Source organism: Castanea sativa, chromosome 5, assembly GCF_040712315.1.
Source record: "Castanea sativa cultivar Marrone di Chiusa Pesio chromosome 5, ASM4071231v1".
Taxonomy (NCBI): Eukaryota; Viridiplantae; Streptophyta; class Magnoliopsida; order Fagales; family Fagaceae; genus Castanea; species Castanea sativa.
In genome coordinates this window covers 22,990,304-23,003,676 of record NC_134017.1, presented here as the reverse complement: position 1 = coordinate 23,003,676, position 13,373 = coordinate 22,990,304, and the positions used below count along the sequence as shown (strand labels likewise).

The 13,373-nt window shown below is 36.0% G+C and overlaps 1 protein-coding gene across 2 annotated transcripts; it reads right to left on the bottom strand.

The window, feature by feature from the left end:
- Positions 1-3,696: 3,696 nt before the first annotated feature.
- LOC142634032 (FBD-associated F-box protein At4g10400-like) lies at positions 3,697-12,978 on the bottom strand. 2 transcript variants are annotated; one of them, XM_075808298.1, is made up of 5 exons: positions 12,851-12,978; positions 11,671-12,603; positions 11,152-11,295; positions 10,790-11,066; positions 3,697-3,974 (listed from the first exon to the last, which is right to left on the bottom strand). In XM_075808298.1, the coding sequence occupies exons 2-5, from the start codon at positions 12,565-12,567 to the stop codon at positions 3,970-3,972; spliced, it is 1,323 nt and encodes a 440-aa protein (XP_075664413.1). In that variant the 5' UTR covers positions 12,568-12,603; positions 12,851-12,978; the 3' UTR covers positions 3,697-3,969. The 2 variants fall into 2 exon arrangements, with proteins under 2 accessions (XP_075664413.1, XP_075664415.1); XM_075808300.1 differs by having other exon boundaries at positions 11,152-11,244.
- Positions 12,979-13,373: the final 395 nt, after the last annotated feature.

The following is a 13,373-nucleotide window of genomic DNA, read 5'->3' as shown; positions in this document are numbered from 1 at the left end:
AAATGTGAGACCGCATCATAAATATTCATCCAAGTGAGTTATTAAGTAAAAAAAAATCAAAGAGTCTAGAATAAATGAATCGTAAAAAAAAAAGAAGTGATTCACAATAATTAAAAAAAAATGGACAATTTACATTTTATACCTAATAATATCCTTACAAATTTTATAAAAGAGTTAACAAAATATAAAAAAGACTATCAATAGTATTTAAATTATATATATAAGAATTATATTATGCATCTTATTATATATCTTTAAGTGTATACATGCATATGCATGGGGTTACAAGCCAATATATATATATAAGCAAAACTGAGAGAAAATCTAATTAGATTTTACAATAAAAAATCAATTTCGCGCCATGTGTCTTTAATTATTCATTTTCAGAGAGAGTTTTATAAATTAATTTTGGAGTTAAATGTGGAACCACATCAAAAATATTCATCAAAGTGATTTATTACGTACAAAAACCGAAGACTCTAGAATTAATGAACATTAAAAAAGGACAATTTAAATTTTCCACCTAATAATATCATTTCAAGACTTTTTAAAGAGTTAAAAAAAAAAAAGAATGACTATCAATAATATTCAAATCATATATATATATATATATATATATATAAGAATTATACTATGCATCTTAATATATATATTTTAAATATATCTATGCATCCATGTATATGAATGTGGTTACAAGCTAGTCTATATATAAATATCTAAAAAAATGAGACTTAGAATTTACTATAGATATACTTGTGTTGAGCCACCTCATCAGCCACGTCATACTTAAAAAAAATTTCTTTATGATTTTTTTATTTTATTTTATATAAAATAATTAAATATAGTTCATGGACAAACCTATTGATGCACTCCATTACTATTCAATATATTACTATTCATTTGTTTTAAATGCAAATATTTGACTATTCCGCCATCCAAATTAATTTCAGCTTTTCATTTTCTTCTTTCTAATTTCAAGTAATTGTTAAAATTGAATAATTCAATATCTTTTTAGTGGATACATGCACATGTTTGACTATTCATTACAAACGTTATTATTCATTAGATGCAAATCTTTGATTATATTCAACTACCCAAATTGATTTCAACTTTTCGTTTTCTTTTTTCTAATTTCAAGTAATTGTTAAAATTTAATATTTAAACTTTTCATCTTCCTATTCAAAAAAAAAAAAAAAAAAAACTCTTATTCTCTTCCTCTAACCTTTCCCCTCCCTTTTGCCTCTTTATCTCCCTACTACTCTTCACTTTAGCATTAAACTTCCTCCATCATTTCCACTTTCTTATATTTTGACTTTTCCTTTTCCCATCTTATTTTGTATAAATTTGATATCATTTACTACATTCAATCCATATTTTTTTCACACAAAAACTGTGAGTACTATCTCTAATTTAGCTAGATGGTTTTTTTATTCAAAGGAAAAAGTTAAAGCTCACTCTTCTCTATTATTTGAGGTAAAAATTTCAAATATTTTTAGTGGGTTTTATACTTTTGCTTGAGTTTCTTTTAATCTAAACTTTGATAATGATATTCATGTGAATTATAAGTTTTGGAAGTGATATCCTTGCACTAACTGAATATACTTCTGCTAGAAATTCAACATCATTTGACGAATCCAATTTTAAATTTTCCACTAGCTGAATATGATTCTATCAGAAATTTGAGTTCTTGTCCTTGCACTAATGTATCATGTTGCAGGGAACTGGATGGCCCTAAGTAGAATAGCAAACATAAAAGACAAAGGATAAGCTTTCGTATTTTGTTTGCCATAACTAACATTCTTTGATTTTTTGGTGAGATCTTGTGGTAGAGGAAGGGATCAATTCAATTTTAAGTGCAAATATGCCAGAAGAAGCTCTCTTGCAAGAGGCAGGTTATAAGCCTTGACCAAAAATCCTGGAAGCCGGAAACAATTGACTTGGATCATTTCAAATTGACCATTTGACTTTGTCACGCGCAAACACAACCAAGAGGGTTAAGCATGCAACAATAGTTGCATTGTTAAGGTTTTTTCTAAAGGATTAAGCAGAGAAAGATATGGGTCACTTCAAGGTGACCTGGCCTCCATGGAAGAGCACAGAGATAGAGATAGAGAAGAGAGACAAAAATGAATGTTATTCACACAATCCTCCTTCTGTTACAAGCCTTTGCCCTTATACCCGTGGACCCTTCTAACTAACCCATGGTCCATTCCAACTAACCCATGGTCACTAACTACCACTTGCTCACTCAGCCGTTTATTAACCAATGTAACAACATTAATCCACCATAACTACCACAGTAACTAACTAACTGTTTCAACCAATATATCACAATCGTGTAATTACAACTCAATGACAATATATTCCTAACATGCACACTTAAAAGATTTTCACCTTAATTACAAGTATGCAAGGCCTTCAAAGAGCATTACTAAACCTCAACAACTATCATATTAAATCAAATCCAATCAATGTGTGTGTATATATATATATATATATATATATATATATATTTCTGCAAAATTTAGAGAAAATACAATTAGATTTTACAATTGAAATCCAATTTTGCGCCATGTGTTTTAAATTATTTATTTTCAGAGAGAGCTTTATTAACTAATTTTGAAGTCAAATGTGGAATCACATCATAAATATTCATCCAAGTGAGTTATTACATACAAAAACCAAAGAGTCTAGAATTAATGAAAAAAAAAATATATATATATATATATATATATTTTAAATGGACAATTTATATTTTCCACCTAATAATATCATTTCAAGACTTTTTAAAGAGTTAAAAAAAATATAAGAATGACTATCAATAATATTCAAATTATATATGTAAGAATTATAATATATATTTTTTAAATATATTTGCATTCATGCATATGGATGTGGTTACAAGTTAGTCTATATATAAACATCTAAAAAATGAGACTTAGAATTTAATGTTGCTATACATGTGTTAAGCCACCTCATCAACCACATTGTACTTTAAAAAAACTTCCTTTATGATTTTTCTATTTGATTTAATATAAAATAATAGAATATAGTTCATGGACAAACCTTTTAATGCACTTCATTTCTATTCAACATATTCCTGTTCATTTGTTTTAAATGTAAATATATGACTATTTAGCCATCCAAATTGATTTCACATTTCATTTTCTTCTTCCTAATTTCAAATAATTGTTAAAATTGAATAACTCATTATCTTTTTAGCGGACAAACGCACATGTTTGACTATTCATTACAAACATTACTATTCATTAGATGCAAATGTTTGATTATATCCAACTACCCAAATTGATTTCAACTTTTCATTTTCTTCTTTCTAATTTCAAGTAATTGTTAAAATTAAATGTTTAAAATTTTCATCTTCCTATTTATAAAAAATAAAAATAAAAACTCTTCTTCTCTTCCTCCAAACTTTCCCCTCCCTCTTTGAGAGGTAGATGTTAATGTATTGGTTATATATATATATATATATATATATATATATATATATATATATATGCACTCATTATTAGTTTAACAAAAAATTGCTGGGAATCATGATTTGGTGTGTTGAGTAACTGATTTAAAGTCCTTGGCCTAATCAAGTTCCTCTTCTTTAAATTACTTGGTTCAAGGTTCAACCAATTTCTACGTGGGTAATATTGGATTCAAAGAGGCATATTAAATAGTTCATTTCAATTCACAGAAAATATAGGCCTCGTCATTTCTTCATAAAAATGTAAAAGAAGTGTACCCAAAAAAAAATTACTCCAAGATGTCAATAAGACCTAGGATTTTCATTTTAAGAGGCCACCAATAACAAAATTCAACCCCACAAAATAAAGCAAGCATGAAATCACAATAACCTGTTGGAAATTCTACATAAATTCTACATTTTAATGAAAGGGAAAATAGAGGGAAGCAAAATGGCTTTTGGGGCTGTTGAGCACAGCAGATTCATTTATTCACTCTTCAACCTGTTGCAACAAAGAAAAACTATCAGTGAGAACACCAGTGAAGTTGGTTAATAATTATTACTTAGTTCCTTTTAGCAGGAGCGTATCACAAACCCTGCCTTTTCCTGTAAACTCCAAATAAGATTATTAACTTTCAAGTTTCAACTATCAGCACCTAAAATGTGAGCATATAAGAAAAAAAAAAACTTAATGGGCCAAAAATCCAAAAATTCATGGGGAATAAAGCCTTCTAAGAGAGTTCATTAATATCGATTTTTGAAATGATCCTAAACATTACAAAAGAGATCTTAAGAAAGCTCAAAAGGTTAAAATCATTTTGCCAGTTGGTTGTCACAAAGCCAAGATATTATCACTAATTTCAGTTTAAGATTATCCCAAAACAGAGAACCTGCAAAATGTAGTTTAACAAAAAGAAATCAACACCACCAAATTGAGAAGGATCTAAATGGCCAAAGGAAACAACATTTCAATGTGCTACCTTATGTATTTTGGATTGGTGTTATATGTGCAAGTGTAATAGTGAAACTATTGACCATCTCCTCATTTATTGTTTAGTTGCTATGGATCTGTTGGCTATGGTTTTGGGTTTATTTAGAGAAAGTTGGGTTATGCCAAGTCTGTTGTTGAGCTTCTTGCTTGCTACCAAGGTCAGTTTGGTTGCCATTGTAATGGACATATATGGATCGTTGTTTCTCATTGTTTGATGTGCTGTATTTGGAAGGAAAGAAGTAGGTGCTTTGAAGATAGTGAGCGTTCTTTGCCTGATCTCAAGTTATTCTTTTTTTAGAACCTTATTAGACTGGTTGTCAGTATGGAGAAACAGAGAAAGGGAAAAGAAACGCTGAGACAGAAGACTTTGAGTTGATCTATTATTCACTATTTAGAAAAAATGATACAGCTTACAATCTGGAGAGAAAGAGATCCTATTTATACAGGTAAATAAGCATGGTCTAATCTGATACAACAACGAAATCCACTCCAACTAAATATGTTACAACAAACTCTTAGCAGCTTAATAATAAAATAACCACTTGCTAAACTAAGCTGACTAGGACAACAGAGTTGATGACTAGACTTGGTGAATGTTGCTGACTATATATGTTGACTGACTGCAACAGAAACAGCATTCCAAAATGCATCTATAATTAGTTTTTATTTTCCTAGTTCTCACTAAATAAATAATTTTAATTTAAAAATATCAATGATTTTATTCTCTCTCCTCTCTAGCATCAAGCCCTTTTAAAATAAGTTTGGAGCCTAATCCAGGTTGTTGCCAAGCATGAACATAACCAACATCTACAAGCACCTTCTCCATCTTGGCCAATTCAATGTCCTCAACAACCATCAACTTCACCAGTTTCTTAATTCCATGCACTCCTTTCCAAGAGCCTGTTTGGCCTTTGATTGCCTCACCCGTCAGATTAAAGTGGACAGGTTCCACCATTGTCAAATGCCTAAAGATTCAAGAGTCCTCTAATTTAGCTGTGGTACCTACCCGGCACAGTGCAACCTTAAATAGGCAACTTCAAAGTTTTGCTTTGCTTGCTGGATAGGCATCTTTAGTAATCATGGTGTAATGTTTCATACATTAAGTACTTTTTCTGTTTTGTATAATTGTTTCCACTTTCTTACTTGGTGAGCTCCAATTAGCTCAACACGTAAACTATTTTAAAGATCCGTTGGCATCTTGCATTGAGGCAGGGGCTTGCTCCAGACAGTCAGAAATTATACCAAGCCCAGGTCTTACGGGCCCATTTGCTGAGGAGTTAGAGTTAAGCATTTCGGGCCTGTGTGCAGGTACGACTGTCTCAGAGAGCTCGGTGCTTGGTTCTCTACCACCAAGGAGGACGACGAAGGTTCCGATGGCCACCATTGGCTCGACTTCTCCCATTTCGGCGCTGGAAGTAGCTGGCGGGAGTGGGTCTTGTGTTCCGGTGAGCTCGAGCTGCCTTACCCAGCCTCCTACAGTGCCGATATTGACGTCGGAAGTCGTGCAGGATGTTTGCGAGGTGGGTTCGTCAACAGTAGCTCCGATATGTACTTCGGTTGAGCCGGCAGTGAGGAAGGGGATGTCTTCAGGGGACTTGATTGATCAGTTGGTGGAGATGTCGTCATCTCCGACGAAGATGAAGGAGGAGGATGATGAGTTGGTGGGTCCGGAGGTAAGGGCGACGGAGCAAGAGGCCTCTGGTAAGATGGCTTCTAATCATCTTCCCACTATTAGGGAATTGGTCAGTGACTTGGATAAATCATGGGGTAATTCCAAAGAATGGATGCTACAATTGCGAGATGGTCGACAAGTAGTGATTCCATTAGCTCTTTATCGATCTCCAGAAAGTGTGTCGGATTGCTCAGTCAATGATGTTGAGACTGTAACAGGTAATGACACTGTTATCATTGACGGTCAGATAATTAGTTGGGCAGAGGACTGTGGTGGGTTAGTTGAGTCTTGGTCTACTGTTAAGGAGGCAGAGGAGGTGATGGGGGATTTTGATGAGAGTTTGATGTCTTGGGAGGGTAGTGGCAAGCCGTTAGAGGTGGTACCGTTGGCCACAGAAGTTCCTTTGGAGTTGGAGTGTAGTTCTGAGCGGGGGGTTGGGTGTATGGAGTTGGGTGATAGTAATACTTTATCAATATGGGTAACAAATCGGATTAAGGCTTTTAGAAAATCAGTGGGCACCTCTTTGGAAGGTTTTGAGGAGCAGATTACGGGGTTGCTGCTGGCTATAGAGGCCAAGAAAAAGGATAAAAAGCTTAAGGCAGTGGATGATCACATGAAGCACGGTAAGTCGGGGCAGAAAGGTCAACGGGAGTTGAAAAATTTATTGACATCTCTGAATGTCGAGGTTGGTTCAACGAAACCGAGGAATATAAGTAAGGAGAGGGCTGTGGTGGTTCATCAATGAATTTGAAGATCATTTCTTGGAATGTTAGAGGGCTGAATGATAGGGATAAAAGGCTTCGGGTTCGTAATTTGGTAAGGAGATGGAAGCCTGATGTTATTTGTCTTCAAGAAACTAAAATGGAGTTGATAACTAGAAATGTGATTCACAGTTTGTGGAGGGGCCAACATGTCGATTGGTCTTATCTAGGCTCTTGCGGAGCTTCTGGAGGGGTGTTACTGATGTGGGATACACGGGTTGTGAATAAAGAGGAGGAAGCTGTGGGGCGATTTTCAGTTTCTTGTAGATTTACTAGTGTGTCAGATCAGTTTGTTTGGGCGTTTATTGGTGTCTATGGTCCTAATTCTGTGAGAGATAGAAGGTTCTTATGGGAAGAATTATTTGGTTTGAATAGTTGGTGGAATGTTCCATGGTGTGTGGGTGGTGATTTTAACGTGGTTAGGTTTCCTTCTGAGCGTTCTGGTTCATCCTCTTTTACTAATGTCATGCGGGAGTTCTCCAATTTTATTTCTGAGCAAGGTCTCATTGATATTCCGCTTCAAGGGGGATCTTTCACTTGGTCTAATACTCGTGAAGTTGCTTCGAAGGCTAGGCTGGACAGGTTTTTGTTTTCTGCAGATTGGGATGATATGTTTCCGTCTGTTTCTCAGCAACGCTTGCCTAGGCTGTTATCTGATCACTTCCCGATTGTTCTTGAGGGTGGTTCCTTTCAGAGCGGTAGGAGGCCATTTAGATTTGAGAATATGTGGCTGAAAGATGAGGGTTTCGTGGAGAGGGTGCGATCCTGGTGGGCATCTTATAATGTCCGAGGAACTCCGAGTTTTGTGTTGGCCTATAAATTGAAGCTTTTGAAAAATGATTTGAAGAAATGGAATGTGGAGGTTTTTGGAAATGTTGAAGATCGGGTGAGAAAATTGTGGCAAGAGCTTCGTGATTTAGAGATGATTGAGGAGAGTCGAACTTTAGTTGTGGAGGAAAGGCTGGAGTTGGAGAGAATTCGAGGTGAATTAGAAAAAGTTACTTTGATGGAGGAAATCTGTTGGAGGCAGAAGTCTAGAGTCCTTTGTATTAGGGAAGGAGACAGGAATACCAAATTCTTTCAATGTATAGCTAACTCTCACAGAAGAGTTAATTCCATTGATAGGCTTATGGTAGATGGTGAATTGTCTTCAGATTCGGAGGCTATAGCTGGTTGTATCTCTCATTTTTATAGGCAGCTATATACTGAAACTGTGGCTCATAGACCTTTACTAGATGATGTGGAGTTCTCTTGTATCTCAGAGGATGATGCATTGTGGTTAGATAGACCTTTTGATGAGGAAGAGGTGTTTGGGGTGATTAGTGATTTTAAGGGTGATAAGGCTCCTGGTCCGGATGGCTTTTCTATGGCGTTCTTTCAGTCTTGCTGGTGTTTGTTGAAGGCTGAAATTATGGCAGTGTTCCACAATTTTCATACTCAGGCTGTGTTTGAGAAGAGCCTTAATGCTTCTTTCCTTGCTCTTATTCCCAAAAAGGTGGATGCTGTGGAGATCAAGGATTTTCGGCCTATTAGTTTAGTTGGTGGGATTTATAAGATCATTTCTAAAGTGTTGGCTAATCGTCTCAGAAGGGTGGCACATGGGCTTATTTCGACTTCTCAGAATGCATTTGTGAAAGGTAGACAGATATTGGACTCTTTTTTGATTGCTTCAGAATGTATTGATAGTAGATTGAAGTCAGGTGTTCCGGGAGTTTTGTGTAAGTTGGATGTGGAGAAGGCTTATGACCATGTGAGCTGGGGTTTTTTAATGTATATGCTTCAGCGTTGTGGATTTTCAGAGAAATGGAGAAAGTGGATATTGTGTTGCATATCTACTGTTAAATTCTCCATTCTGATCAATGGTAGTCCTTCTGATTTTTTTGGTAGCTCTAGGGGGATTCGGCAAGGGGACCCCTTGTCTCCGTTGCTATTTGACATTGTTATGGAGGGGTTGAGTCGTTTGTTGGATGTGGCTGTTTCTTCTGGTCAGTTCTCAGGCTTCTCTGTAGGTAATGCAGCTGGCAACTCGGTGATGGTGTCTCATCTTTTGTTTGCTGATGACACTCTTATTTTTTGTGATGCTGATCCTTCGCATATAGCTTGTTTGAGAGCGATCTTAGCTAGATTTGAGGAGGTTTCAGGTTTAAGGATTAATTTGGGGAAATCTGAGTTGGTTCCTATAGGGGAGGTCTACAATATGGATGTGTTGGTGGGGATGCTGGGTTGTAGGCTATCCTCTCTTCCTTTGAGATATTTGGGGCTACCATTAGGAGCTAAATTTAAAGAGTTGGCAATTTGGAATCCTATTTTGGAGAAGATGGAAAGGAGATTAAAGGTGGTGGAAGAGGTTGTATCTATCTAAGGGGGGTAAGGTAACTCTTATTAAAAGTACTCTTTCCTCCTTACCTACTTACTTCCTTTCCCTTTTGCCTCTTCCTGGGAAGGTGGCGAATCGTATGGAGAAGTTACAGCGAGATTTTTTGTGGGGTGGTCTTCATGGTGACTCTAAATTACACTTGGTCAATTGGGCTCAGGTTTGTAAGCCGTTGCAGGTTGGAGGGTTAGGTATTAGACGTTTGAGGAGTTTTAATGCTGCCTTGTTAGGAAAATGGTTATGGAGGTATGGTATGGAGAACGATGCTCTATGGAGGAGGGTTATTGCAATGAAATATGGGAATGATTGGGGTGGTTGGTGCACGAAAAAGGTGACCAGTGCTTATGGTGTTAGTTTGTGGAGACATATTAGGAGTGGTTGGACACGTTTTTCTAAACTTCTTATGTATGATGTGGGTGATGGTACTCGAGTGAAGTTTTGGAAGCATGTATGGTGTGGTGATCGTACTTTCCAAGAGGCTTTTCCGGAGCTCTATTGTATTAGTAGAACAAAGGATTCTTCAGTAGCGGAGGTTATGTGTTGGTCTGGTGGGAGGATTCATTGGGATGCTAAATTTCGTCGTCCTCCACAGGATTGGGAGCAAGAATCCTTTGATCGGTTTATGGATATGGTCTACTCTTCGACGGTACGGGGTTTGGGTCCGGATCGGTTGTGTTGGAAGCCAGCAAGGAGTAGAGGTTTTGAGGTTAGAGGTTTCTATCTTTCTTTCTACCCTCCTACCACCTTACCCTTCCCTTGGAAGTTGGTTTGGAAATCGAAGGTTCCTCCAAGGGTAGCTTTCTTTTCATGGGCTGCTTCTTTAGGTAAGATCTTAACAACAGATAATCTTCGCAAACGACGTGTGTTAGTTCTGGATTGGTGCTATATGTGTAAGAATTGTGGGGAGTCGGTGGATCATCTTCTTCTTCATTGCCCCATTGCTTGTGAGTTGTGGTCGTTGGTGTTTTGCCTATTTGGAGTTCATTGGGTTATGCCTCAGAAGGTTATTGAGTTGTTTGAGTCTTGGCAGGGTAAGTTTGGAAGACATAGAAATATTGAGTTGTGGAGAATTGTGCCTCATTGCTTGTTATGGTGTATTTGGCGCGAAAGGAATGAGAGATGCTTCGAGGGCTGTGAACGCTCTTTACTAGAGATTAAGTCTTTTTTCCTACACACTCTCCTCGATTGGAGTGTGGTTTTTTGTCATTTTTCTTATTCTTCCCTTCCCGTTTTACTTGATCGTTGTAATCTTGGTTATTGATTTATGCCCCCATAGTACATTCCCAATGTACTCGGGTTGGCTGTTCTTCATTTTTTAATAAAATTTTCGTTACTTATCAAAAAAAAAAAAAAGGTTCCATACTTCAGTCAGAAGTACTATTTATTTGTTATTTGCTATATACATTGAGCTACAGTTCAGGTTGTCAATACAAATGTCATTGATACAAAGTAATCCCAGCAAATCAACAAAAACATAGATACACAGGTCATGATAACATTCATGAGAGAGAGAACATACCGTTGAGAAGAAAAAGTTCACACTTAGAAGAACCCCTTGGTAACTCTGAAAATTTCTTGAGAATTCGAGTATTTTCTGCCAAATCCAATAAACCAGTAAGAATTCCCATTTTTTCCAAGACTCCTGCATTCCTCAGAAAAAATTGTACGAATTCCAAGTCATGTTCCAAGCTTTTAAATTTTAATAAAGAAATTATCCGAAGGCATGATTCTAGACATTTGGGAACATGTGGTGGCTCTGTCCAACAGCACAACTCATGTGGTCCATCAGTATCCACCTGATGAAAACAGACTCACCAGTTAATAAAAAAATCAAGTCTATATGAGAAGATTAACTAAAATAATCTTTTAAACCAAACTGACCTTATGAACAATAAGTTTCTCAAGATTAGGAGCACTTTCAAGCAACCTTGGTAGTATATGCCATTTGCAGCATTTTACATCAAATTGCAGTGACTTCAAAATATTAAGCATGGTAAGAGAAAAACCAAATCTAAGAGACTGCACCTACAGGAACATGAAAACTAAAATGACATTATTGCAAATAGCAAAAGAAAGATTTAGCAATTATAGAGCAAGAAAGACTTAGAAATCTGATTGCCCAAACTGCTACCATCAAAATGTGACAAATGAGTTGTGGTGCATTTGGTATACCATATTTTCATTGCCTTATTTTGTCTAGGGGCAAAAAATCTGTCTACCCAAAAGTTATACCAAACTAGAAAAACTGGCTAGCTGAATATTTTAAATGTTATTAATGTATTATGTTTGTTTAACTTTATAAAGTAAAAACAAACTAGCATAAACTATCAAATAAAGCATGAAAGTGAAGAAGCTACTAAGAATTACTAATTTGCTAAGAGTCAAAATGAAGGAAAGTACCTTGGTATGACGTACTAACAAACTTTGAACGCTACGGAGCTCTGTAAGAAGGTGACCGCAACTGTCATGTTCATCAGCTTGTTGCTTGTGTTCAGAAAAATCAAAAGTCGCTTTAACAATGTTGGTCGTTAAACTATCTTGGACAGATCCATCAAAGAAAGAAAGACACTTAAGACTAGGCGCATCAATCTCAATTTTAAAAGGAAATGGTACTTTATTTTGGATGCAAAAAAAGAGCAATCTAGGGTGACAGATATTAATAGCCGTTATATCATCTCTTCGTACTCTCCCAATGAAAAATGTTATGAGGTTTGGGATACCAGTTAAGAGGCTATGAAAAGAGCCCTCATTTGAGCATAATTTACTGCCAAGACGAAGATCCTTGAGATTCGGAAGATGTACATATGAAGGACAATTGAGAACAATATCGCCATATAGTGTCACAATCCTCAGCGATTTGCAACCAAAAAAGCGATGGGGCAACTCAAATGGTTTTCTAAACAGGAGCAAGAGTTCCATTTCTTCAACGCCGTGATCCAATGCATAACAAATCCACGAAGAGACGTGGAAATGAATTGAATCATCAAAAGAATCGAGCACCAGCCGGAATTTCCTCACGGGAAGCGGCTTGCGGAGAAGCAAAACATTGCATACAAAATGGGTAAAGGTCATGCGGCCATTGTTATTACCAATGCCTTGGTTCCGCGTTACGGAGTGCGAGAAATCAAGAACGGTGAGCTTAGTCCAGAGCAGCTTCCACCTTTTCGACAATGCTGATGTGGCAACAGCTTGTTTGGTTGGGAGGAGTGAAAGAATGTCGTAGAGAAGACATTCTGGTAGATTGCTAATCCGATCAACCTCTTCTGAATATCTTTTTGGGTTTGATTCGGTGGCCATAAGATCAAAAGTTCATTACTGAATTTGATTGATTCACTGGGGATATATTATATGAATATCAGTTGTGATAAAACTTGTAACAAAACAAAACAGTTTTTAGCTATGAGTTTGTAATTCAACAATCTATAACTCTTCTAACTCACAACAACAAATCAGTACAAAAAATTAGCATATTGAATTTGATACAGTAAAGCAAGTAGAAATGAATCAATTAAGACACTTGTGTAATTGAAGAAAATCACATGAACAAAAACATAAAACAAAGAGAAAATCGAAGTGTGACCTGAAACGCTGAGAAAACGGAGACAATGGGCCTAGTCATAGTCGGAACCGGTCAATGTGGAATTTAGGGTTTCAAAGGAGAGTGCGGGAGAGGAAGATTTGGGCAAAGTTAACGGGAAATAATATTTTGAGGAAAAAAAAAAAAAAATTTGCCGAGAATAAATAAATATATATATGCGCGTATGTGTAGGGGTAAATATGCGCATGTAGGGGTAAATTTGTATTTTTACGCGCATCTTCACATTGTAAATATGCCAATATTTTCTCTCATACCTATCCTGTTTATATTTTACTACTTTTTTTTTAAAAAAAATTTATAAGATTTTGTTCTTAATAAGGTATGTATATGTGTTTTTGGTATTCAAACTTTAAATGTATTTTTATGCGCTTCTTTGCATTGTAAATATGCGAATATTTTCCCTCATACCTACCCTGTTTATATTTAAATAATTAAAAAACTATTTCTGTAGTTTTTTTTTATAAGCCATATGTATATGTGCTTTTAGTCTAACTTCAAATTTGTT

Excerpts from the sequence above, each read along its gene's own strand:
- LOC142634032 (XM_075808298.1), bottom strand. The coding sequence starts at position 12,567 with ATGGCCACCGAATCAAACCCAAAAAGATATTCAGAAGAGGTTGATCGG. Across the intron at positions 11,296-11,670 it reads TGTTAGTACGTCATACCAAG|GTGCAGTCTCTTAGATTTGG; the intron begins GTACTTTCCTTC and ends ATGTTCCTGTAG. Across the intron at positions 11,067-11,151 it reads AGAAACTTATTGTTCATAAG|GTGGATACTGATGGACCACA; the intron begins GTCAGTTTGGTT and ends TGTTTTCATCAG.